The following is a 27,426-nucleotide window of genomic DNA, read 5'->3' on the forward strand; positions in this document are numbered from 1 at the left end:
CCATCTTTCGACGCCGAACGTGCTGAGAGCATATTCCCGCGTCTGTACGACCTCCCCTTCTCGAGTTATTTCCGTTTGCGTCATGGGCGCAAAACCGCTTGACATGAGAATCGCGCCCTGCGCTTTTGCGTCCCTAATTCAAAAATGGTACACTTTTCGGCGAGTGGTTCCCTGAAAGGGTCTTTCCATGCCGAACACGCTGGTACCGGTCCCAAGTCTCTACGACCTTCCTAGCCGAAGTTATGTACGAAAAACCAAATAAAATGGCCGAAAACACCCTAGTACCTCCAAATCCGCGAAAAACTGAAACTGTAAATTTTGAAGCGCAGTTTGGCAAGGGATCTCTGTAATGGCAAAAGGTTGATGAGTTTCCAAATTCCAGGTAGGAGGTCTAAAAGACCAAAAAAGAGGTCTATGGATGTAGTTAAAGAGGACATGAAGGTGTAGCAGAGGATGCAAAAGACAGGGTTAGAAGGAGGCAACTGATTCGCTTTGGCGGACTGAAGGGAAATGCCTTAAAGGGATCCTCGATCTTAAAGACATGTAATTCTTAAAAGATAAATGTTAGTATCAGTTATAATAATTTGATATTAAAACCTCTCTTAATGTTTTCATTTTCATAAAATTTGTAAAATTATTTTAACTAATAGGTCGCCATTCTTGTTGACGTCGCAGTGCGGTGACGTCACATGGCCCGCTGCCGAACTTCCAGCTTGTCACTCGTTTAAAAAAAAAAAAAAAAAGTGTGTCACTCGCTAGCTACCCCATGATGTCGGCGGTTTTGCCTTTCCAATTTGAACCAGAGCGGAAAAGAGAAGAGCATGACCGCATTGTTGGTCGTTTACAAGACCAGCAGCAAAGGCAAAATGCAGAGCAGGAAATACCTGATGAGACAAGAGTTTGGCAAAACTGGTGTACTTGCGGCAAGTGCGTCTCAATGACAACGGAGCAAGAGTGTATGCCGGTTTTTGTTAGCAGATATTGCTAACAGCTATTGCGTGATCAAACTTATTCCAATATAATTATGTAGATTGTTTGCATCCAGAGCTGTCGTGTGCTTTACATACAGTAAGGCCAAAAGTTTGAATACACCGTGTCATTTGTGCATTTTTATTTTCATGACTATTGACATTGTAAACTCTCACTGAATGTAATAAAACTATGAATGCACACGTGTGATGGTCAGGATCGGGATTGTGTCGTGGCTGACTGTCCGCATTAAATTCGTCATCTGACGGGAACAAGTGTCCGCTTATATCCAGCCGCTCCGGTGAGCTCTTTCATAAGTTGTCGTCGACTAAAAGCCTCAAACGCGGTTGGAGAAAAATGGCGAAAACAAAGCCTTGGGTCTTTGGGAAGTGTTGTCAGTCTCCAGGCATTTTCCCAAACCTTTCTCCTCTTCTTGTCAATAGGAAATCTGTGGAGACTCACATCACTCCCCTTGTTTCCATTTGACTGGAAATTGCATCCAAAAGCAGCACACGGTGGCATTTTACTTAGCGAGTTTAGGCAGCCATACACAATTGTTGTACACAATTGGAAATGTCCCATTTACGTCATCTCTCAGAACCCGCAAAACATGGCGCCAACTATCGGTCAAAATATGTACTAAATATAATCAAATATTGCCATTGATTTAACATTTTATGTGTTTCTAACAACATATTTAGTACAAGAGAACAGTTGTAGTTTATTAGAGCCTACATGTCTTTAAGATCGAGGATCCCTTTAAAGAGCATATGACACCAGAAAAAAAGTCTTAAATGGCATTATTATGTGAATTAGAATCATATTTTGAGACGATTCGACTATATACAACAATTTAGCAAAGCGCAGATGACGAGAAATTAGTCTTTTAATCTGCCGGTTAGCCACGCCTACCATTATAGGGCTTTAGCGTCCCCAACAGGTGGATGACGTCAGCAGTAGACTAGGCTCATCGGTTTTACTATTCAGCCCATTGAGGGGGAATTGTTCAGAACGAGGAAAACGCGACGAAGAGAGCTGCAAAATGTCATTGTTTCAGTCTCTCTACTCCCAATATTTTTACAGGATATTCTTTTTATCCAAGTATTTTTCCCCAATAGCTATATAAATGGCTTGAGAAGGACCAGTCAGCCCGTCGAGGGGGAACTATTCACAATGAGGAAAACGCGACGAAGAGAGCGGCAAAATGTCATTTTTTCTGTCTCTTTACTTCAATATTTTTACAGGATATTCTTTTTACCCAAGTACTTTCCCCAATTGCTAAATAAATGGCATGGTCATGACAAATAACAATCTTGTGCTAAATGGAATATAAAATAATAAAAATCCATTTATTCAAGACGAAATGGCAAAATTACTCCATAATGGTCAAAACAGTCGACTTCACCTTTACTGTCACACCTCCCGAACGATATTTTATGACACCTAAATCGGACATATGTAATTTCCCTTCCCCGGCTTCGGAGAATGTAAACAGACCAGAAAGAGTGACAGCTAGCCGACATGCTAACCCGAACCGAGGGATGTTTCAAAGTCTTCGAAGTGGAAAATCACACATAACTAGCCTGGATTATTTGACATGACGACCCGGTTGTCGAGTTTCTTTGCGGATCGGCAAACCGCACGGCGGAGAGCAATTTACAGTTCGTTCCCTGGAGGAGGGTGGCTGGAGTTGTTGTGTAGCTAACGCGCTAACAGCTAACTGCTAATGAGCATGAGGATAGCTTTTTACATGCCTATCAATGATCAAACGTAAGTAGTCCTTTATTTAAAGGAATTTTATAGTGTTTACTTTGTAATCACTGTATTGGTATTTGACATAATACAAAACAAGATGTTTACTCACTTCCTTGTAAGTCCAATGGTCCCACAGTAAATATCCACGGTGAATGGGAACCTTTTGAAACTCCAAAAAGGCGCATACGCCTCTCCCGCATACAGAATGATTTTTCTGCAGCCGTTTGGCTGGCGTGATGCAAAAAATAAAAGTATTAATCCGCAAAATCAGCTGAATCCTTCGTCCTCATACACAACAGTACACTGTATAGTGAAGAGAACGTCTTCTACCGTACACGTCACAGCGCCCTCCTCCTCAATGCAAGACCGAAGCCGTAAGTCACTCATTTTCATGGCGCGGGATTCAAAAAACTAAATAAATATAGCGATCGCTTCCACACACATCCAAGCGGTCCATATCATTCAGGGGCATAAAATACCGCATGTATTATGAAATAAACATGCTTTTTCGTGTCACAGGCACTTTAAGGAAAAGATGAAGTAAAGCAGATTTTAGGCACCACACAGCTAATCAAAAAGGATTTTTGAAACGATGCTGACGATACACAGCATCTGTTGTTTTGTAATACAACCCACACACAGTAACACTCTCCACTCTCCTTTCATTTATCTGCCACATATCTGACAAACACGAGCACAACTGCAAAATAAATGCTTCAAGAATAAGCTCTCAATAGAATGTTGAGAGTTCATCTCTGATATATCACTTTCATCCTGCAGATATTTGACATATCGTGGGATTTGTACCAGCCGAGTAAGCTCGTGAGCTGCGGAGTCAAACATATCAAGGTACCTTTTACATTTACACACATACAAAATCACTATTAGAACAAATGACTTTACTGTGTTTTCATTTGTCTAATTGTTCAACCGAAACCTGGAGTATGATGTGTGCGATTTTGTTTAACACCACAACATTTGGATGTACAAATAGTTTTGATTCGTCGTACAGTTCGGTCTTGCCAACCTCAACTGTCCAATCACTTCCTCGGTCATCTGATGTTTAAACCAATTGGGAGAAAGAAGAGGGACCAGGAAGCAACTATCTGCTTGAATACAATGTCTGAGTGCAAAGCTTACTTGGAGATAGTAGGGATGTCCGGATCGCATATTTTTGCACCTGCACCCGAGTCGGAGTCACCTGATTTTGAGAATCTGCCAATACCGTGTCCCGATCTGATACTGGAATAAAAAGTTTTGTTTGTTTTTATTTGAACAAAAGTTGACTCATGTTGCAGTCCTGTACTTTAAACAGTACTTCCGCTTCCACTTTTTCAGGACTGTTGCAGATTATAAAACGTATATATTTTTGTATCTTTTAGCAATGCCATTGTATTTCAGCATTTTTTGTTAGTTTTTAGCCCTTAAAAAGTAAAAAAAAAATACATATAACTTGGGCCTGAACGATATTGGGGAAAAAAACAAAATTGTGATATATATTGCCAAGTGGGGTAGGGCATCGTTTGAATTTGAACGGTTCCGATTCCATGTTTCGATTCCAGTTCCAAATGATTCTTGATTCCGATTATTTTAATAGGCAGGGTCAACAAATTGCCTAGTTTATATTAATTTCTTAACTTCTCGATTATTTTAAAAAAAAAATGAGAATAACTTTCAATTAACTTTGCTATGAATTTCTCACAGGGCTATTTTTAACTTGTATATAAATATCAGTCTTTGAACTTAAATATGATGTTCTTTCCACAGGAGTGCACTTTCACAAAGGTATTCATTTTTCTAAAGCCCACAGAGAAAAGATTTACACATATTCTTATGCCTATGTTCTAGAGCAGGGGTCCCCAAACTTCCGGCCCCCTGAATTTTTTTTTTTTTTTTAATATACCTTTGTTATTTATTTCTTGGCTTTTTCTGTGAAGAACCTAGAGAGGGTTATTTGGTTATCATCTATTTAATTATATTATATTATATTATAATCTTTATAATTTTTATTTTATTCACTTTTGTTCCATGAAGACTCCAGAAAGGGTTATTTGATTGTGGCTTTCTGAAAAACAATAAATTTTTACATTTAGGCACTCCTGCAATCGTCACAGCTTTTCTGTCTGACCCCGGCCCCTCATCAGAGAAAGGAAAAGTTATGTGGCCCTCACAGGAAAAAGTTTGCGGAACCCTGTTCTAGAGTGTCTTATGCTGCAGGCATTTATTGTTTTGCATCTTTTTTTTTAGGTGGTATTTCTACAAGTTAGTTAAGGGCTGTCAGGCGTGTTCTGTCACTTGATCTCAAAGCAGAAGTTGAGGAGTTTTGACATTAGGTTTATTCTTTAAATTAGCAGGGGTTTAGTTAGTTGGCAGAGTTGATGTCAACAAATTTAGTTTCATTTGCAAGTTATTTGTTAGTTTCAGGGATCCGGAGTGGCTAAGCTAGAGCGAGTCAATGGCACCATTATAGCATGCCAATAAAAAAACGATACAGATCTACGAACAGATCCAACATAGTTAAATAAATTGAAAACACAGATCATTGTTTCAAAACACTCATGCGGCCAAAACAATGTCACACCAAACTGCAGTAATTCATTTCATTCTGCTGAACTATTTTTTTTTAGATGTGTAATACGACCCCAATAAAGAGGAGTGCTTCGGTCACTCGTTCTCAGCAAAGATGGCTGATCGCCACAAGCTGTTTTTTATTTTGGCCTTCAAAAGACATTTTGACCTCCAACAAACCTAACTTCTCATAAGCGATCAAATAGTGGAGGCGTACTAATGATATTTTTCCAGATCAGATGTTGGAAACTCTGACTTCCCACCTTCCTTGAATGCAGCATCAGTCTGCTGAGTTAACTGTTACTTTGTTGTCACTTATGTGAAGCAAAGCAACACGTTTCTGTGCCGAGCTAAATTAGACACTTGTTCGGCAGCTATTTTTTCGGTCAGTCAGGGCATCGAAGCTTGTTATCGAAATAAAAAAAATGGAACTGTTTCAGGAGAACCTGAGTGTTAGTCCCGAATCCCATTGATGCTTGATGCCCAACTAGGGCTGGGCGATATGGCCTTAAGTACGTATCACGATAAATTGAGCAGATTTACCTCGATAACGATAAATGACGATAAATTCGCCCAAGCAAACTGTTATATAATTTGAAAATTTGAATCAATGCATGGAATACAAATTAACAGTTTCTCGTTAAATTTATTTACCAGCTTTCAATTTAACAATTGCACATGCAGTCTAAACATTAAGTATTAAAAAAATCTTGTAAACAATAAGAATTCTTGTGTGAACATTTATAACAGCTTGTATGACTTGAAAAATATCATCACTTGAATTTCATTAAATTCATTCCGCATTGTTATACACTAGATAGTGGCATACGTTTAGATATTTAGAATAGATACAAATACGACACATCCACCCGGCCCCCAGAAATGATACTTAATTAAAAAATAAAATGTTTCACAAACCTTTCCTTTCTTTTATTCGGCTCAATTATTTACATCTTATGATTTTGGAAATCCTTACAGTATGCAATAAATAATATTCCTGTTCCCAAACACTGTGCTTACTGTACTGTAATTTTTACAAAAAATAAACAATACATAGTTACTCCCTGTCATCTAGGACGAGCCACTTACAAGACTAGCACTGTCGTGTATTACAAATACTGCTTTGAACACATCTTCACAGACAAAAGCAATGACACACGCTTAAAGAGGTCAACTTTAATTGTGTAAATCACACTTAATGACGACACGATCTCCTGGTTGAAATAGACGACATCCACTTAATTCTATTGAAGATATGTAATGCTGAGGCAATTTGTCAACTTTACTTTTAAAAAGAAACGTGCACTGTTTATCCACTAGCGTTAGCAGCTAGCGTTAGCCTACCGGGCTTCTGTTTGATTGGCTTCCTGAAAACCATGTGACTCCCAACGTAAGCACACTGTCTGCTTTCTTAAAGGGGAATGAACATAGCCGAACAACACAGAGTCAAAGCGGGATGAAAAGACTATATTTTCTTCTTTTATTAAATTACCGAATTTACCGACATGGTCAAAATTACGTCGGTCATCGTGAAGAATTTCGGTAACGGTAAATTTTCGGTTTACCGCCCTGCTCTATGCCCAACCCAATTTGCCAAGGCTCCACACTTACTTTTTGCATTGATTACACTGGTGTGCGAAACTTTTTTCTTAAGGACGAAATGCAGGCGCACCCACATTTTTCATTCCATCACCTTTACTTTAATCCATACTTTAATCACTCTTCATAACATTCATATAATTCATATGAGTGAGTCCATTCAACTTTACTCACGCTTTGAAGCTCACACTGCTGAGAACAGCCTCTCGACAAATAAGATTGACTAAATGATGATTAAAACATTTGCGCCTGTGTTCGTCGAGCTACCGGGCCGTCACTCGCCAGATCAAAGCTACAAACCTGTCAATCATCATTAGCTTTAACCCTATACACTTTGAGCATTTTTTGTGAAATTAGGGGTTGATTTTTCTATGAGTATTTAAAACACTAGAACTACCAAAGGTGGATCAGTTGATACAAATCCCTTTTGTATCCAGAGAATGGTCATCTGACCCTAATCAGCATATCTTTTGTGAGCATTGAGGTCCTCATTAGTCATTCCCATTCGCACTCGCAAAACCACAGGGTTGGAATGCTCCAATTAGCATCTTGAGTGTTTGCAGAGCAGGTCTGCCTTGGCTTTGTCGGACAGTGGACTGCTCAGACAGGCAATCGGGCAGACAAGCCTTTTACATATGCCAAAAGCTGCAGTTTGCCTACTGTACAAGGGGACAGTGTAATATAAAACAAAACATTCTTTATGTGGTGACATATGAGACTTCGCCCTTTTCCTGGGGCTAGGGGTTGGAGGTTGTTGCCGAAGCAATTTTTCCATCTGCGCCTTCTTTGCGCCTACATGACAGTGAGCCAATTCCTTTGCGAGACCCACCAAGAAGTCTACCCGTCTCTCTTGCGTTCCGGTGCATAACTGATACAACGCATATGCTTTCAGTGCTACCATGTCAATCATATTGTAGACCACGGCGACTGGCCATCTCCGTGTTCCTCCGTGTTTGACAAAGCCAAGGGAGCCCTGGATTTGCAAATATTCAATATGCTAATTGCAGCTATCCAGAGTGAAAACCCCCCTTCACACCTAGGCAGCGACTCCTCAGGGGTGTGTAGGGGGTTTTCTGCTTGATTGCTCATTTGAGTGGTCTATTGTTTGTCAAAGGGGCCGTTTACGTGATGACTCTCCGAGAAGACGAAAAGTTTCATGTTTGCATTTATATGGTTCCGTCTCCATTCGAACAATGTCGCAATTCCGCATGAAAACAATGTAGTATTCATGCCAGACCCTAGGGGGCAGTGTAGATTTACAAGGCGACATCGAATGATGCACTTTGACCTCCTCAGCCCGGAAGACAATATGCCCGCCCACTCCAAGCAATGGCATTTTCTTTTGTTCAAAAAGGCACAAAAATGTAAACATTCAACCTATTTAAATAAAAAATATGATAAAAACAGTAAATTAAAGCCGACGTTCCGCCATATTTGCTGTTTTTAATGTTTAGTAGCACCGCTGTGCACCCCCAACGTGGCGTGTACGAGTGCTGACGTTATCGGCGTGGTCCCGCGCCGCTGGAGCTTTTGATATGCATGTGGAGCAAGCCCCCCTCAAGCCCCCGCAATCGAATTCTTCCACTTTGGAGGCAGGATTCCAAGGTTTGCGTCTCCGCCCTCCGTCTTCCCCGACACCATACGAACGCGAGGCCACTCCGCAACACAGTCATTGCGTCTTCATGTTGCAGAGTCGCCATGTAAACTGCCCCAAAGCCAAGCAGTCAGCTTTGTATCAGGGTCATTTAACGCCTTCCTGGTCTTTCTTTATAGCCAAAACCCTCGGGACTTCCAGTGTTTAATAAAAAAAATTTAAACATGCCTTTTTGTTCATGCTTGTATTCCTAAATCATCAAAAGGATTATGTCATGAACAGTTTTCCAAAATTGTACATTTTTTAAAATGTCACAACCAACTAAATTTGAAGAATTTCAATTGCCAAACATGGTAGGCCTCACACATTGTTTGATTACTGATAAATTATAAATCTCAGTAAAGTTTTGATAACTGATAAGTAGTTGATAAGAGGTTGAGCAAATGAGCACGGAATAATTTACATTGCAAAAATGGCACTTTTGACTAGAGGTGTGCAAAATTTCCGATTCTTAGATTATTCGCGATTCGGCCGTGGAAGATTCGAGAACGATTCACAAACATCCAAATTCCGATTATTGAAATATGCCAAGTAAAGCAGAAGTACTACACACTCAGCGCGCCGCGCGGTCTTCGGTACGCAATTAGGGACGGAGCGAGAGTAGCTAAACATCATGCTTCTCATTACCCGGCCCCTCGGGTAACGCCAATGCTCAACTCACGGCTCTAGCTCAACTCATGCCACGAGATAAAAAAAAAAACAACAACATACCTGACTGCTGCCGAAAAGCTGCTACAAGCCACATTATGGTACGGTAGATATCATTTATATAGGACTAGATGCATTATAGCTTCGGTATCGTTACCAGCACATCTCCAAAAAACTAGATGCGGGCGTTAGTAACGGCCGCCATCTTAAAGCAGTACACTTCCCTGCAAGGCTGTTGTTGCGAACCTTCCAAGCGAACCTAATTAACTTTTTATCTAAAATACTCCTAAATCGGTAAAATATTGACTTGAATCTATCTTTAAAATAGTTTTAAAACTTTTACATGTTGAAAGTAGACAAAAGAGAAATTATGGAATAACAGGAGCAATTTTAACAACTTTAACGGTTGATTCACAACATTAAATTAATTGAAAGTAGTTTAAAGCTGCTGATATAGAATGGGGACTGGAGTTTTTTATTTATGTATGTATATTTGTTTACTGCTATATGTTAACTTGATACTGAAATAGTAGTTTGGTTTAGCCTGAGAGGATTTTTGAACAATTTTGGAACTAATGTACAAAACAAATTTAAAAAAAAATAATAATAAAAAAAGGAGTGGGGTGCATCAATAATAGTTTTATAATCGAATCGGAGCCTCTGAATCGTAATCGTAATCGAATCGTTAGGTGCCCAAAGATTCCCAGCTCTACTTTTGACAGTAGTTTGTAAACAGTAGACATTATTGTCATGAAACTTGAAAAATAACATTTTCTATTCATTTCAATGAAATGAAACAATCTTCTACATTTGAGAGAGGTCTGTGCATGCCTTATGCCTCTCACCCTTCCCCCTCGCCCTGCATGGATTTTTGGCCCTGGCAGGTGGTCGATCTGAAAAGTGGAAGAAAAAAAATACTGAGGCGGATGATGTTGAGCCTCGATAGCTCGTTGACTTGATGTGTTGCCGTGTTCGGCCGCCCGTGACTCTCTAGTGTCTGTGCTGGAAACGCGCGCGACAACATATAGTTTCCCCTGGAACACATCATGCATCACACCAGTTCCCTAGGTGAATTCTGTTAAGAGGTAGTGGTCACTACAATACTGTATATATTCTATTGTTTAAGAATAGCCATTTTCGCACTGTATTTTCAAATTCACACATGATTATCATATAAAAGTAAAATATAATATGATTATCATATAAAAGTAAAATATAATAATGTAATCTCATAATCTATCAATGAAGTTTTTTAATGTATTTTAGAAGCTTACGAATAGAAAAAACACATTTTTTTGTTCTTGTTTGACCAATCATGCAAGATGTTATTGATTCAGCAGTGAGGGTGACTCCGTTCAAGATAGGTCTGGAGGTCTCAAATCTAATATAATTTAACTCAATCTTTGAGAGGTTTATGATTAATGTCAACATTCTTTCATTTTATTACATTCTTTGAGGGGATCAATGCCTTTGTTGATCAACTCCTCTTCCTCTGAATATGTTCCCTCTTTCTGGAGAATTGGCATAATTTACTACTTGTGCTCTCCTCTTTCGGACTGGATGGTTTCTCCTGGTTTAGTTGCGATGTGACAGTACTGCCATCTGGTCGTTTGTCGATATAACTGGCCAAAAATGACGTCTTTATGACAAGTACAACAGACGATATGGCCCACAGAAATCCAGGGGGTGCCGGCCTCCTCGATTGTACAGCACAGAGTGTATAGGGTTAAGTACCAAACACCAGCTCCACTGGTGACCAAGGAAAGAAAACATTTAAATTTTTTTTTTTAATGAATTAAAAAGCCGGTCCTTTTCACTCCATTCCGATCCTCTGAAAAATCTCTATTGGCCCGATTTCCAGTCATGTGATCGGATCAGGACATCCCTAGTAGGTCTATTTCTGAAGTTTGGTCAGAAATACATTTCATTTCCTCATTAAAAGAGGAGCAAAGAACATTACGGAAAGCTTTTTTTGATTAGAAAATATGTTTTCTTGAGTGTAACGAAAAGAGCCATCGCCCAAACAGCAGCCGTATACTTTTTGGAAGGTTCCTCCCATGAAACCAGTTTGGACTGGATCTTTCCCAGAATGGTATGTGTAATATGTTCATAGTGGATATATGGAACAATCAATCTGTCTTGCCAGGTTAGGTTCTGGCAGAAAGGCAATTAAAAGAATAAAATGTATTAAAGTTTCCACTGCTTTCCTCTAGTCTAGGCTTCTCTAAATTTCCACTCTGACAATAAATATCTTGCGTCTGGCCCACTGCTTGTATTATCTATCGCTTCCCTAATGTCTCATCTGTTGTATGAACTGAACTCTGCCCACAACTGCTGTGGCACAGAAACCTCCGCCGGCTAACCCCCTCTCCTCCACAATGGCTGCTTAGTTCTTTCACTCACTCCCTCCCGCTACACGAGTTTCCCGACGGCAGGGCAATCCAGCAATTGTCCCACATAATTCCCCAGCCTTTACCCTGCAGACCATGTGACATCTGCTCCCCGGCCTTGCGTTAGCCCAGTGATTATAGCACTCAGAGCATCCAGGAGATTTAGTGGCAGTAATCCACTCACTCGTAGGCTGGGGGAAACAACCTCTGTGACAACTACCAGGTCCGCGGACAGCGTGTTCACATTTACGTCTACACGCGTACAGCTAATAGCCCTTTTCATCCATTAGTTGGGCCAAAACAAGTCAATTTTTGGAGTTGACGTCTTTTCCACTGACAAGACTGCTTCAATGCATACGTTTGTTTTCATTTTCATGGCCTAATGCAGCGGTGTTAAACGTCATGGCCATTAGTGACCCACCAATTCGGCCCGCGGGTTTGTTTTGTCTGACAGGCACGTTGTAGCTCATTCATAGTGTACATTAGGGGTGTGACAATATATTGCAAAGGTGATATATAGCAATACTTTGAAGCCCAAAAATTTATCAAGATGCAAGAATTGTTATATCGTTTTAAAACCGTGTCTCTGTTTAAAATAAAATCTCCAAAAATCTTCTATTAGAATAGTGTCTACGTTAACTCACTGGCTGTCATCGACGGCACTAGAGATCCATTTCTTTTGACTGGATTGGACATTGGTGCCAATGCCAGGGTTTGCGTTTTGTCACCAATTCTGTTCGTGATTTTCACAGACAGCATATCGAGGCGTAGTCGTAGCGGAGAGGTTTTACAGTCTTGTGGGCTGAGGATTGCATATAGCTGCTTTTTGCTCTCTGCATCATCAGCCTGTGACATTTAGCACTCACTGGACTCGTTTACAGCCGAGTGTGAAGTGGCGGGGATAAGGATCAGCACCTCCAATTTGAGGCCATGGTTCTCTGCAGGAAACTGGTGGATTGCCTTCTCCGGGTAGGGAATGAGAACCTGCCTCAAGTGAAGGAGTTCAAGTATCTCAGGTTCTTGTTCACAAGTGAGGGGAAAAATTGAGCTTGAGATTTGACAGGGAATCGGGGCAGCTGGAGCAGTATTGCAGTCACTTTATCTTTTTTTAACTCTTTCACGTACGAAAGAGTCAGTTGAGGTGGTATGGGCATCTGGTTCAGATGCCACCAGGGCGCCTGCCTAGACTGGTGTTCCTGACATATCCAGCTTGGAGGAGATCTCGGGGTTGGCCTTGGACCAGGTGGAGGGATCATATCTCGACACTGGCTTGGGAGCGGCTCAGGATCCCCCTATCAGAGCTAGTCAATGTGGCAAGGGAAAGGCTTCAGATAAGCGGTAGAAGATGGATGGATGGATGGATGTATTGGACATCTAGCATCATTAATGGAATGAAACAAGAGCATTCACAGTATTTTGTAGGCATTTACAGGTCCCATCCTGTTCATTTGAGGGCATTTACAGATTACCTCCTGTTGATTTTGAGTCACTTCCTTTTCAGTAACCCAAACTGGAGAGGAAGTGACCTGTAAATGCCCCAAAATCAACAGGAAGGGACCCTTAAACACCTCAAAAGGAAAAGGGAGTGACGAAATATCAACAGGAAATGGTGTGAAATGCCCCAAAATGAACTAATTGCATGGGATTAGCTGCCACTTGACGGCCGTAGACTCTTAGAGAAGAATTAAAAATGCAGTCTTGGACATGAAATGTTTTCATGGCTATGATGAATTGCCACAGGATTGAGCTTGACTCAATCTGGATGGACAAGAACTGTGAGAAAAGTGCCTTCCAGCAGTGCTCCTCTACTTTTTCAGAGCGATCTTTGCTGACCTCTGCAAGCGTAGCAGTTAACACTCTGACATCCGCTCAGGGTAACTATAGTGTGACAGATAAAGGATGGGGCTGCTGATGAAGTAGATTCTCCTCCAGTCCGATGCGACCATGCTCTTTTATTCTCTGACTTTTTATCAAGGTGCAATTTTGGTCGCAGAAAGGACACCAATTCCAATGAAGTTTGTAAAACATAGATAAACAGAATGCAATGACTTGCTAAATACAGCGGTACATTACGATGAATTAGTTCCGGACTGGCTTTCGTATCATAATTTCTTCATATAATGAGTCATGTTATTTTACATGTAAATAGCCTAATGCATTCCTCTTAGCTCTACTAAAACACCACACTAAATTTTTCATTCCTCTTAGCTCTACTAAAACAACACATTAAATTTGCTGTCATGTCCTGTCTGTCTTTAGTTGTAATGCTTCGCCACCCCCTAGTTGCACTTACATTTATTAGTTTGTTGGGCTCATTCTACAGATGTTATCACATGACTACTCCAGCTCATAGCAAGCATGGAGTGTTAAAAGACGAGCTAACTTCGTTGCTTGCCATTTCATCTCATTGTTTGTAAATTATATTCTTCCTTTGTTTCATATACACATAGACATCATTACTATTGACGTGTCACTTCGTCATTCTTTGCGCGACGCCTTATCAGAGGGGGCCAAGCTTCATTTAGTAATAGCCGAAGACGGTACACGCTCATGTCGGATTTGAGCTTGGATTGACTTACCATTGGATTTAACTACGAAATCTGTACCGCATACAAACAGGAAGGATTGTCTCAGGAGTGATTTGTCCGAGGATTCAAGGTAAATATTATATTTATCGTACAATGCATGCTTGATTGAAGCATTTATTCGCAGGAATTTTCTTCTTTGTTTACACATGGAGGTGGATAATTTTCGTAACTGACTAGCCTCATAGTTTACTTTTAACCAAGAATTGAGACTGTTTTACGTTCATATCTATGAAGAATTCGTGAATTTAAGCATTTACTCACAAGAATTTTTGCCAGAAAAGCTCCTTTTATGCCAGGCGGCCGCTAGCCTCTTTTGCTAACATAGTAGCATTGTACTTCGTCAATATACGTAAAATAAACGCTAACTGTACGGTTTATTTGCTTTTAACCAAGAATCGAGACTGTTTTACATTCATATCTATGAAGAATTCGGGGATTTAAGCATTTATTCAAGAGAATTTTTGCCAGAAAAGCTCCTATTACGCCAGGCGGCCGCTAGCCTCATTCGCTAACAGTATATAGTGTGTAATGATAATAAAAGGATATTCTATTCTATAATAAGTTGTGATTGTATATAGAATTTATTAATAATCTATTTACATATTATTTATAATTGATTCTGCATGTTTTCCTCAAGTATTAAGTTTCTGATGTTAAATTGAGTGATGTATTAGCTGTTGAAAACTTGCAGTAAAAAAAAAAAAAGTTGCTATTCTGGTCAAAAAGTTATATGACATGTTAAATATTGCTATTGATGCTGAAAATATAGGTGATTATCTCTGCATTTGGTAATTTTGTGCATCTAGTGTGAAATAGGAGACTTTTATAGCAATTTTAAGTTGTGTTATACTTATACAAAAAATAATTAATCAGGATTTTATAAGGGAATGACTTTTAATTTTTTTATGCCGCTGCTCCTGGAGACTCATATATGGCTAAGGTAGGTGCCTGTTTTGGTTTTAGGTCGGTAGCAGCTTTGGTTTTGTAAATATTTGAATTTGAAGTTTTTGAAAATAAGCCCCCTATATGGGGTGTTGAACTGACATAGAAAAATTATGGAAAGAATTTGCACCTGGTAATACTGCTTTCCTTTAGCATTTAGCAATTGTGTTCTTTTAACATAAAGCACACATGTCTAGCCAACATTAGGCACTCATGTTGCGCGAACATAACGCACTCTTGTTGAGCCAACATAAGGCACTCATGTTCACCCCAAAATACATGTTGAACCGACATTAAAGAAATACATAATTTGCACCTGATTAAATTGCTTTCCTTCAGTATTTAGCAATTGTGTTCTTTTAACATAAAGCACACATGTTGAGCCAACATAAAGAAAAACTAGGGCTGTCAAATTTATAGGGTTAACGGGCAGTAAATAATTTTTTTAATCAATCACGTTAAAATATTTAATGCATGCCCGAAACGACCCACTCACGCATTGCCGCAAACAGACTACAATGGCGCCGTTCAATGTGTATACAAAGCTAAGAGGCAGTGACAAGTGAGTGGAGTGGATACAAGCATTTATTTGGACCGTGCTTTTATTTGGCAAAAGCTTTGACATCTCTCCCACAACAATTATTACTATTGAAGCGAGCAAGCTTTTTCTTAACACCCTGCATTGTACACAATGCAGAGAAGATATAGCATTTGCAGCCACCACACACAGTCATGGTTGTGAGATTTCATTTCTCATCATGCATTTGGGCAGAACAGTTTCGTCACTACAGTATCATTTACTGAAAGCTCAACAAATACACTAGATGGCAATATTTAGTCACAATATACAAACTCACATTTATCCTTTAAGAATCTATCCGTGGATCTCTTTCACAGAAAGAATGTTAATAATGTTAATGCCATCTTGTGGATTTACTGGTATAATAAACAAATACAGTACTTATGTACAGTATGTTGAATGTATATATCCGGGGATGTCTCATCTTTCCATTCCAACAATAATTTACAGAGAAATATGGCATATTTTAGAGATGGTTTGAATTGCGATTAATTACGATGAATTAATTTCTAAGCTGTGATTAACTCGATTTAAAATTTTAATTGTTTGACAGCCCTAATTTTAACGTAAATAGCCGTCAATGACATCAATTTACAGTATATATGCCTCAGTGGAATCCAGTACATTGGCATCAATAGTAGCGACATTCATGATAGTCAATAGCATGGACGTACATAGCTGTCAGTGGTATTGACTTACTTAGGCGCCAGTTCAATGTCAATGGGCTGTAATGGTAAGTGGTCAAAAATCGCAACCACCTATGTTTTCCTGTCATTGAAAATGAAGGGAAAATGCTTGCCATTAAAAATGAATGGAATTCCGGTCATTTTGATGTTTAAACTGTGCCGGTCGGTCAAACGGTTTGGAGTCTCCAGTGCGCTAAAAAAACGTGGATAATAAGATTATGAAAGAAAGAAATAAAAATAAAGTTGAGAAATTTTACTAGCTGGGCCTGTGCCTTGCAAATCCCCATCTAATAAAAAAAAATCACTTTTCACAAACAAAATAATAATTAAATGGTGACGGTTATTGGGCCGGCCGGCTCTACCAATGAGGTGTCACTTATTTTTTCAGGGAGTTGACAACCCTACTCTTAAATCTCGCGAGAAATGACGTGACTATTGCAATTGGTTGGAAAGGCACGTTAACATTAGACCATGTTGATGCAACATAATCTAGCTACTCATTCATTGTTCACGTTTATGTATGGACTGCATGATTTAATCATGCTCACCTTAGAAACATGATGTGTTCTTGCTGAAGATGCACATTGTCTTTTAGTAAACGTTACAACTGGAGTCATTTTTTTGAGTGTACAAATCGGCCCCGTTTCCCGTGTCATGTCAATAGGTTATGAAGTCTATGATACTGTATATATAAGCATTATGGTGTGTGTTATGAGGGGCCGTACAAGACATTTTTCATTCTGGCCCTCTCACACACATACATTCTCCTTTCACATACATAGATATTCACTCTCACACACATACATTCTCCTCTCACATGCATACATTCTCCTTTCACATCCATACATTTTTACTTTCACATTCATACATTTTTACTTTCACATTCATACATTTTCACTCTCACATTCATACATTTTCACTCTCACATTCATACATTTTTACTTTCACATTTATACATTTTCACTCTCACATTCATACATTTTCACTCTCACATGCATACATTTTCACTCTCACATTCATACATTTTTACTTTCACATTTATACATTTTTACTTTCACATTTATACATTGTCACTCTCACATTCATACATTTTTACTTTTACATTTATACATTTTCACTCTCACATTCATACATTTTTACTTTCCCATGTATACATTTTCACTCTCACATTCATACATTTTTACTTTTACATTTATACATTTTCACTCTCACATTCATACATTTTTACTTTCCTATTTATACATTTTCACTCTCACATTCATACATTTTTACTTTTACATTTATTCATTTTCACTCCTACATTCATACATTTTTACTTTCACATTTATACATTTTTACTTTCACGTTTATAAATTTTCTCTCTCACGTTTATACATTTTCACTCTTATATTCATACATGTTTACTCTCACATTCACACATTTTTAGTCTGTGAAATGTATGTTTGTATAAATAAAATATATGTGTATAAGAGTGAATATATATGTATGTGAGGAAAGTATGTATGAACGTGAGAGAATGTATGTATGTATGAGTGAAAGTATAGGGTAAACGGAGGGAGTCTAGTTGAAACGGAAGCCAGCTCTGATTGGCTAGCTCTGACTGGTAAGCTCTGATTGGCTGAAAACCTGACGCGGGTTACTGTTCATAAAATAACAAGGAAGAGGACGCACAATCACTTCAGCAAGCAGTTGGACTTTTGCAAAACATTTTGTCGACCCCAGAAACTAACTTCTTTGGCTTCCTGTCTCGAGCGGCGGCAAAGGACACAATCAACTGCACCCAACAGTGCTAATTATGACGCAGTTGAAAGTGAAATGAGAGACATTTTTAGACCGAGCAACTCTCGAACCTCTTCAACTGTCCAAGCGGAAGCTAATATGACCCGCTCCCGGTGTTGTGCCGAAAAATAGCCGCCCCGCGTGAAATGTCCCCCCTGATGGGAAAACTTGTTTATAACGCATTATTTGAGCGTTTATTTTATTTTATTCATTTCTTTATTTTATTTTATTCATTTGTTTATTTATTTTATTATTGAGCGCCCACACGTAACTTTTACAAACAGCTTTTTCTTACCAATCGATGGACACGTAAACGATTTTCTTGTGCCGTGAATATTTATTATTTTACTCTGCTTGAACTAATAAATGTCATAGCAGTGTGATTGTCATTGGGATATGGTCGTGAAAACGTTCTGTTCAAAGATGTTTATGTAGATGGTTATGCGGGGCGGCTATTTTTCGGCACAACACCGGACTACTGCGGTCAAGCCACCCTCCACTCGTAAAAATGAAGTCAAGCTGGCCGCCCCTCATTTGGATCATTGTTTGCATTATGTGCATTATGGTACTGCAACGTGCTGGCTTCATGATGGAACGCGGTGGCTTCACAGCGCAAGTCCCCCGGTGGCTTCACAGCGCTAGTCCCTTTATTGAAAAAAATAAATATGAATAAATAAAAAACGGGAAGCCATGCAAAAACGGGTACACTTGAGAGAGGCACTCGAGCACCCCGAGACCCAAACTAAAGTATTATGATATAAAAAATAATTTAGGAATTCCGAGTAATACTACTTAGAAAATTGCTAGTTATTTCTGTCATTTACCCTTATTTCAAATTTTAATTTAAAAATATCTGGCTGATATCCCGGGACGGGTCCACTTCTGAGGTATACTAGACGACCCTAAGACTCGAACTAAAGTACTCTGATAAAATTCTGATGTATCATTTCAAGATAAAAGTACTTTGAAAATTGCCCATTTTTGCTGTCATTTCGCCCGATTTCAAAAATTGATTTTTAAAAAAATCTGGTTGATATCCTGGGACGGTTCCACTTCTGAGGTATACTAGACGACCCCAAGACTCGAACTAAAGTACACTGATAAAATTCTGATGTATCATTTCAAAATAAAAGTACTTTGAAAATTGCCTATTTTAGCTGTCATTTCGCCTGATTTCAAAAATGGATTTTAAAAAATCTGGCTGATATCCCGGGACGGTTCCACTTCTGGGGTATACTAGACTACCCCAAGTATTGAACTAAAGTACTCTGATAAAATTCTGATGTATTATTTCAAAATAAAAGTACTTTGAAAAATAAACGTGAAAGTAAAAATGTATGAATGTGAGAGTGAAAATGTATAAATGTGAGAGTGAAAATGTATAAATGTGAAAGTGAAAATGTATAAATGTGAAAGTAAAAATGTATGAATGTGAGAGTGAAAATGTATGAATGTGAAAGTAAAAATGTATGAATGTGAGAGTGAAAATGTATGAATGTGAAAGTAAAAATGTATGGATGTGAAAGGAGAATGTATGCATGTGAGAGGAGAATGTATGTGTGTGAGAGTGAATATATATGTATGTGAAAGGAGAATGTATGTGTGTGAGAGGGCCAGAATGAAAAATGTCTTGTACGGCCCCTCATAGTGTGTGCGCTTTTTTGCTTTTGTAGTCAAATGTAGTTACATTATTGCATTGCTGTGAGCGGGAATGATACATTACAGTATGTATTATGTTACGTAAGATGAATACTTTTTCAAAATATAAAAGCGAAAAAAGCTTTGACAACATTTTTGGGGGAGGTATCAAAGCTTTCGTATCTCTGTATGTTGAACTTATATTTGATGTTTAACATTCAAACTTCTGAATTTAACACATCCACCTAATTCAACTTTGATGACTGCAACACATTCCCCGTAAAAATGAAGCTTAGAAGATAGATTTGTTTCTCATTCACCGCTTCATGTACGTTTTCAGTTGCTAGAGGTACTGGTCTGCGTTCATGTATTTAGGAAAGTGGTCTGGACTGTAGGCGGGCCAGTCAAGTAATATCTTATTTGTAAGATTGTGCACTGATGTTGGATAAGAAGGCTTGGCTCTCATTCTGCTCTCTAATTTATCCCAAAGGTGTTCACCTAGGTTTGCAGGCCAGTCAAGTTCATCAACGCCAAACTCTGTCATGCCCATATGACATTTATCCACTGGTGCTCAGTCTTGTTGGAACAGGAAAGGGGCCATCTCCAAACTGTGTGCACAAGTTGAGAACATGGAATTGTCAAAAAAATTTGCCTCATTGGCTCTTTTGAAAAGAATTCTGAATGCTTCATCGCACCAAGAGACCCCCCCCCTCACTCCTTTCCGCTTTACCAGATTCCCCCACTGAGTTTTCTGCTCCTGCCGCTGGCCTCGTCATAACCCCCTTTGGCTTCTCGTCTCCTCTAAGCAATTCAAATGGCAAAGGGATTTGCTGGTGCCTTATCAGCTGTGGGCAGGAAGGGCAGTGCAGTCACGCTGCATCCATCCCTCCAGCCTTTGTAGCATGCGGGGGTACAATAAAGCCACATCTCACCTATGTCCAAACCAGCACATGACACATCTCACTATACTGACAGTACTGTCCCAGATTGCACATACTCATCCATACCTGTCAAGTTGTACGGTTTTGGCGTAATTTGTACAAGAGAGCACCGATTTTTAAAAGTGTACGCCGTACATTCAAAATCTGTACGTTTTTCGTGCATTACGTTTTTTTTTCTCTCCGGATTTTGTTTCGGCAACGAGACAATGTGCGTTACTACATTGGTTGAATAACGCGAGAAAAGTCAGAGACACGGAGAGAGAAGAGCGGGAGTGGGAAGGAGGGAAGAATGTTGTGATGCTGTTGCAAACGCGATGCTAGGCTAGGCTTCAATATTTCCTGACTAGCCGACAGCCTACAATCTACACCCACTTGGAACTACACTAGATATCACATGCATATAGAACTAGATGTGAAATGACAGACTCGGCAGCTTTAGTAAACAGCCGCCATCTTAAAGCAGTAGACGTCTCAGAAAGACTCTGTTGTAGTGAACCTTCCTAGCGAACCTGAGTAACTTTTTATCCAAAATACTCCTAAATCGGCAAAATGTTGACTTGAACCGATCTTTAAATGATGAAACAGTTTTAAAACTTTGGAGGAAGACTGTGGAGAAGGAAATGCCAAAATGCCTGAAGTCCAGTGTCAAGTACCCACAGTCGGTGATGATCTAGGGTGCCATATCAGCTGCTGGTGTTGGTCTACTGTGTTTTATCAAGGGCAGGGTCATTGCAGCTAGCTATCAGGAGATTTTGGAGCACTTCATGCTTCCATCTGCTGAAAAGCTTTATGGAGATGAAGATTTCATTTTTCAGCACGACCTGGCACCTGCTCACAGTGCCGAAACCACTGGTAAATGGCTTACTGACCATGGCATTACTGTGCTCAATTGGCCTGCCAACTCTCCTGACCTATACCCCATAGAGAATCTGTGGGATATTGTGAAGAGGAAGTTGAGAGACACTAGACCCAACACTGTGGATGGGCTTAAGGCTGCTATCGAAGCATCCTGGGCCTCCATAACACCTCAGCAGTGCCACAGGCTGATTGCCTCCATTCCAGTCATTTCTGCAAAAGGATTACCGACCAAGTATTGAGTGCATAGCTGATATAATGAATTCAAGGTTGACTTTTTTTTAAAATTGAAAAACACTTTTTTTTGTATTGGTCGGATGAAATATGCAAATTTTTTTAGATAGAATTTTGGAATTTTGTTTTTTCTTGACTTTTTTGCCCAAAACATCAATAATAAAACAATAAAAGGGTTGAACTACTTTAGTTGTGTGTATTGAATCTAAAATATATGAAAGTCTAATGTTTATCAGTACATTACAGAAAATAATGAACTTTATAACAATATGTTCATTTTTTGAGAAGGACTATGTACAATAAGGAAATATCACACATTGTTAATTTAGGACGGAAACTATGGCGAATTTTCATCTCTTTTTCGTGTTGTCAGACGATAACTTGCATCCGTCTTGTTAAGTTTTAGTCTCCCAAGACACGTTATCAGCGCATCATCATCATCATGAAAAAAATGTTTGTTGAACTATTTTCGTTATCGTCATCGTTAACGAAAACAACTGTTCCACACCGTGGCGCCGTGGTCAAAGCAACATAGAAGCATAAAACATTTCTTTGGAGGCAAAACAGTTTTTTATTATGCCTGAGTGTAATGTTCCTGTGGAGAATATGATTTTTGAGTCTTTTGGTATGTTAAGTTATTAGTCGCTGCCTGAAAATGCACAAATCTTTTGGATCTAAGACGGGACTCGATGTTTGTTATTAGTGTTCTAAGGCACTGAGTGCATGTCAAGACAAACCAGTGCTTGATTGGGTACAGGACTTGGTCAGTACATATATTTTTTTTAAGTAAAATAAAGTAACTTAAAGTAGTTACTTTCATAATTGAAGAACTGGTACAGTAATTAGTTACTTTTACAGAGAGGCAACTATAACTCTTTTCTTTTCGAAAGTAACTTGTACACTGCCAAATTTTTTGTTTGGTGTGGAAGAACCTTTTGGATTAAATCTAATTTAATTTAATCTCTGTTTGTGAATCTTCATGTGATGTAAAGCAGTCTGAATTTCCTTGTGTTGAATTGTGCTATACAAATAAATTTATCTTGCCTTGCCTATTCTTTGGACTGAAGTAGAGCAGATTCTGAGATGGCCAAATCCACGAAAGGTTCTTTGGTAGGGCAAAAATTCCCAGGGGCACGCTCCAATATGTTGTGCAGGGAATAGTTCCCTTTCTCACAGACACTGTATAACTGTTTGCATTAGTCTAACTCATTCATTATAGTAAAGCATTTAACCATAGTTTAGGCAGACTTCACTCCATGCTCTTTGACACAGTAAAGTTGACTAGCTTATTAGAAAAAATGTCATTAGTTCTCCGGTGGGGTCAGGACGCTCCCGTCCTACCAAGACAACAACTTGATAGCGCGGCGCCTTGGACGTCAAGACATGTGCCGGTGCCGGCCACGAAGGATGACGCATGAACTTGACTGCCCAAACTTGCCACAGAGGGAGGATCCCAAGACAACACCCAGGCACGCCTTCCACCCGGCCCACTCCACCGCAGCTTTCAAAAGACTGAACATTTTAGCGAACAACGGTCGCTTCTCGGGGACATTCCGTTGTATCCGTTGTTTTGCAGACCTTGCCGTCTGTCGTCTGTTTTTGCCTGGTTTTTGACCATTGTCGACGAATAAATTGTCAACCTGTTTTCGGTGAGCCTTCTTTAAACCGTTCAAAATGGAGACAGTTCAAAGGTTTAACACCTGAGTGGACGCGCGGGATTTGGCCTCGCCGGTGGACTTACTGGAGCGATGCCAGCGGGACGCCATTATGTTCCGGCAGTTTGGCCGGGGGGCCGAATTCCTTCAGTTGCAACTAAGGAATATTTTTATAATTGATTAATCGGATGGTTCATGAAACGATTAATAGGCTAAATGTCACTTTTTTCAATTACCTTCACAATTTCACACAATCACTTGAAGTTGTTTTGTGCATGTTGTAAGTAACAATGAAGATAAAATGGATGACTGTTTCCTTCAAAAATATTTTATTACGGCTTCCTGGCTTAACTGTCGTCTTCAAATGTACTGTTTTAAGCACATAAAAGTTTTTAATTTTTGGGAATTTTTTCAATAAACAAATCTGACGTAAGTCCTGTTCGTTCAAAAAAAAAAAAAAAAAAAAAGTGCTATAAATTTTGTCAAAATCTCATTTATTTTCTGTAAACAACAAAATCGAATGATGATGACAATCCAAATCCTGACTTCAAAGCACGCTCTAGAATGACAATTAACAGTTTGAATGAGAGTTTGTGTTAAAAGCTGTTATACGAATGGGTTTATGTGTGTTTGGTTTCTTTATAAAAAGAAATGAGACAACTTTGCTATCTAACAATAACACAAGCGCTAATATGCTTCTCAAAAACCCAATACAAATGGACACGTATGACACTGATTAACATATACGCCAACTAGCTTAGCGCTCTGTGCTAAGTAGTAACGTCTCATCAACAAAAAATACAAACAATATAAAACCCATTTCACACGCACCGAAACGCCACGCAAAATCGTGGGATTTAAACGGCCAGCCCTTTTATGTGAAAGCAGTTTCCACGGTCGACTGACATGGAAATTACGCGACATTTCACGGGTCGCGTCTTGGCATAATTCCCGAGAAAGTCCCGGAACGGGGCTTATGTGAAAGCAAGCGTTAAAATCCCAGGTCACAGCACCATGGCTGATGACGTAAATATCATGACGGGCTGATCGTCACTTTCTCTTTCGTCGCAGTAAGACAAACAGCGGTAAACAAACATCGCAATTATCAACATAGAAAACTCGAAATAGCAAAATTAAACTGAAAACATAAGTAGAGCCAAGGAAGAGAGTCCATCATCCATTTTTGGAAATGTGTGGTTTATTTTGTTGCCGATATTAGGGTCCGCTACTGCGGAAACAAGGTTGTACCTCAAATCACAAAACAACAGAGGGAAGCGTTCAAGGGTTTATCAAATACAAACAAAAATAAAAAAGGGGGAAATAACACAATGGGTCCGTGACAGTACATCAACGGGGATCAGTAATACTTAACTAAGCGGTCGGCAGAGAGTCGATAAGTCAACAAAATAAATAGAAGCCAGCGGGCTTCTTCCTTCCCCCGGCAGCATTCAGGCTGGCTCTCCAGCAGTTAGAAGCCATCGTATCAAATACCAGCACAGCATAAGGGATTTCAAAATAAGGGCGGCAGAGGTGTCAAAAGGTGCCCAGTAAGTTCATATCTCTCGGCACCCTTCTATTGGATCGCCTGGGCTTGAATACAGTCTTGATGATCTTGAATTGGCCGTAGTTACGACGTCGGGAGCGCTCCCACAAATGGCTCTGTAAAAAAAACAACAACATAATTTTACCAACATTGTGACAGCCGATGCTGACCAAAAATGACGTAATGTTCAGGTTATAAAATCGTGCCAGCAGTCCTCTCCGCACAGAGTCCCAATAGGCAACACGGGAAAGGTCTGTGAAAGTGTCCAACCCACATCATTCCCGGGATATCTCTACATGCGTGAAAGCAATGACGCGAGTAAATCCCGCATCACCTTACACGGAAATTTATTGATTCAGCAAACCAACCTGAGTGGAGCAGTGAACTCTCTCTCTCTCTTTCTCTAATCATGTGTTCCATGGAGGACTCCACGGAGGAAGCCACTGCTGAAAAAAAAAACATTGTTGCTCGTTTAATATTCGCAAAAAGGCACTTGGACACTCCACAGAAGTTTTGGCTAAATATTTTGTGGACTGATGAAACCAAAGTTGAATTGTTTGGGAGTAATACAAAACGTCATGTGTGGAGGAAAAATGGAACAGCTCACCAACATCAACACCTCATCACCACCGTGAAGCATGGTGGAGGGAGCATCATCATTTGGGGCTGTTTTGCTGCGTTATGGCCCGGACAACTTGCAATCATTAACGGAAGAATGAGTTCATAATTTTATCAGGATGTTTTGCAAAAAAAACCCGAGGCCGTCTGTCAGACAGTTGAAGCTAAAAAGAGGATGGATGCAGCAACAAGACAATGATTCAATACACAGAAGTAAATCAACTTCAGAATGGTTTCAGAAGAACAAAATACACTTCTGGAGTGGCCAAGTCAAAGTCCAGACTTGAACCCCATTGAGATGCTGTGGCATGACCTAAAGACAGCGATTCATGCCAGACTTCCCAGGAATCTGACTGAATTGCAGCAGTTTTGTAGAGAACAATGGGCCAAGATTAGTCCTGATCGATGTGCCAGACTGAGCTGCAGCTACAGGAAGTGTCTGGTTTAAGTTATTGCTGCCAGGGGGGGGGCACAAAATATTAAATGCCATAGTTCATACTTATTTTTCCCCCTTCTGTCATTGTTTGCATGTTATCCTCATTAAAATATGAAAACCTATAAATGTTTGGTTGATTTTGTTAAAGCAGACACTGTTTTTTCATCTGTGTGATTTTGACAAAGATCAGATCAAATTTGATGGTGATTTGCTGCAGAAATGTGAGAAATTCCAAAAGCTTCAGATACTTTTTCATACCACTGTAGACTTGTCACCTTTTTCAGCATCGCTAAATGCTAAAACTATTTATACAACAACATAGTGATCAATGTAATAATTTTTTCCCCCCTCTGCCTGCCGGCGACGGGCGCATCTCTGGTTTTCTCGTGCCGACAGTCGTGTCTCGGCATCCGAGAAGCTCACGGCAATCTAATCTCTATGCAGACGGGGCACCTCCCTCTCTCTCACCTCTCTTTGATGGATTTAACTCTCAGACAAGACTGTGCCCATGCATTGCAATGACCTTGCTTATAAATAATGAGCATGCTGGTGTGCGCGCACGTCAGCAACTGTGTCTGTGCATGATGATCAGGCGGAAACGGCCCCTACTGTGGATATGTATCCGATTTTAGTGTCTTTCAACATGGTCGAAATGTGCGAGTTGAAGCATACAACACTGATTGTCTGATGACTGTATCAAAACACTCTGTAATTGTCCACTTGCTGTGTCACAACAGGATTACACGAGGATTATTAGCCGCCACCACCACGCTCTTTCACTCTTCTGTCTGTGTGTGCAGTTCTGGAGCTTATGCGGTAATGCCCTCACACCCAAACGTGGAGTTTTTGGCAAGACTGGGGATCTCCAAACCATCCTCTGCCTGGCATGCGCCAAGGATGAGGTCACATATTCCGGCGCCTTGAACGGTGACATCTACGTGTGGAAAGGGATCAACCTAATGAGGACGGTGCAAGGGGCTCATGGGGTAGGTTTTAACTATATACAGTACATAAATGCTTCTATACGCAATTGTAAATAAAATCATCCAGTAGTGATGGGCCAAGCGATTTTAAGGCTTCAGTGGGACCTCGAGATACAAAAGCTTCAAGGAACGAAAAATTTTATGAAAAGGCAGTGTTTCCCCTATCTCTAACATACATTGTACAGTTCTGTACATTGTACAATTGATCAAACGTCTTACTCTGGTCATTGTAGAGAAATCTCTCACAGTTCACTGTTGAGATGAGCACTGTCAACGCAATGGCCGACAGTTGGCTAAAGCAAGGGTACATCAGTCCTCCCCATTGTTTTAAAGTTAGTCCTTAGTGCAAACTGATATTTTAAAAA

General features: G+C 39.7%; 1 protein-coding gene across 5 annotated transcripts in view; it reads left to right on the forward strand.

Annotated features, from left to right (window-relative positions):
• The window catches only part of eml5 (EMAP like 5), a 182,682-nt gene that overhangs the window by 51,516 nt on the left and 103,740 nt on the right, over window positions 1-27,426 (forward strand). For all 5 annotated transcript variants that reach the window (XR_009067090.1, XM_057858649.1, XM_057858650.1 and 2 more), the window contains exons 4-5: window positions 3,505-3,573; window positions 26,879-27,064. Coding sequence is in view for 4 of the 5 variants with exons in the window: in XM_057858649.1 (XP_057714632.1) it covers window positions 3,505-3,573; window positions 26,879-27,064 (255 nt within the window). In the remaining variant the exon portion in view is untranslated. The remainder of the gene's footprint in view (window positions 1-3,504; window positions 3,574-26,878; window positions 27,065-27,426) is intronic.

This window comes from Corythoichthys intestinalis, chromosome 15 (assembly GCF_030265065.1).
Source record: "Corythoichthys intestinalis isolate RoL2023-P3 chromosome 15, ASM3026506v1, whole genome shotgun sequence".
NCBI classification, from domain to species: domain Eukaryota; kingdom Metazoa; phylum Chordata; class Actinopteri; order Syngnathiformes; family Syngnathidae; genus Corythoichthys; species Corythoichthys intestinalis.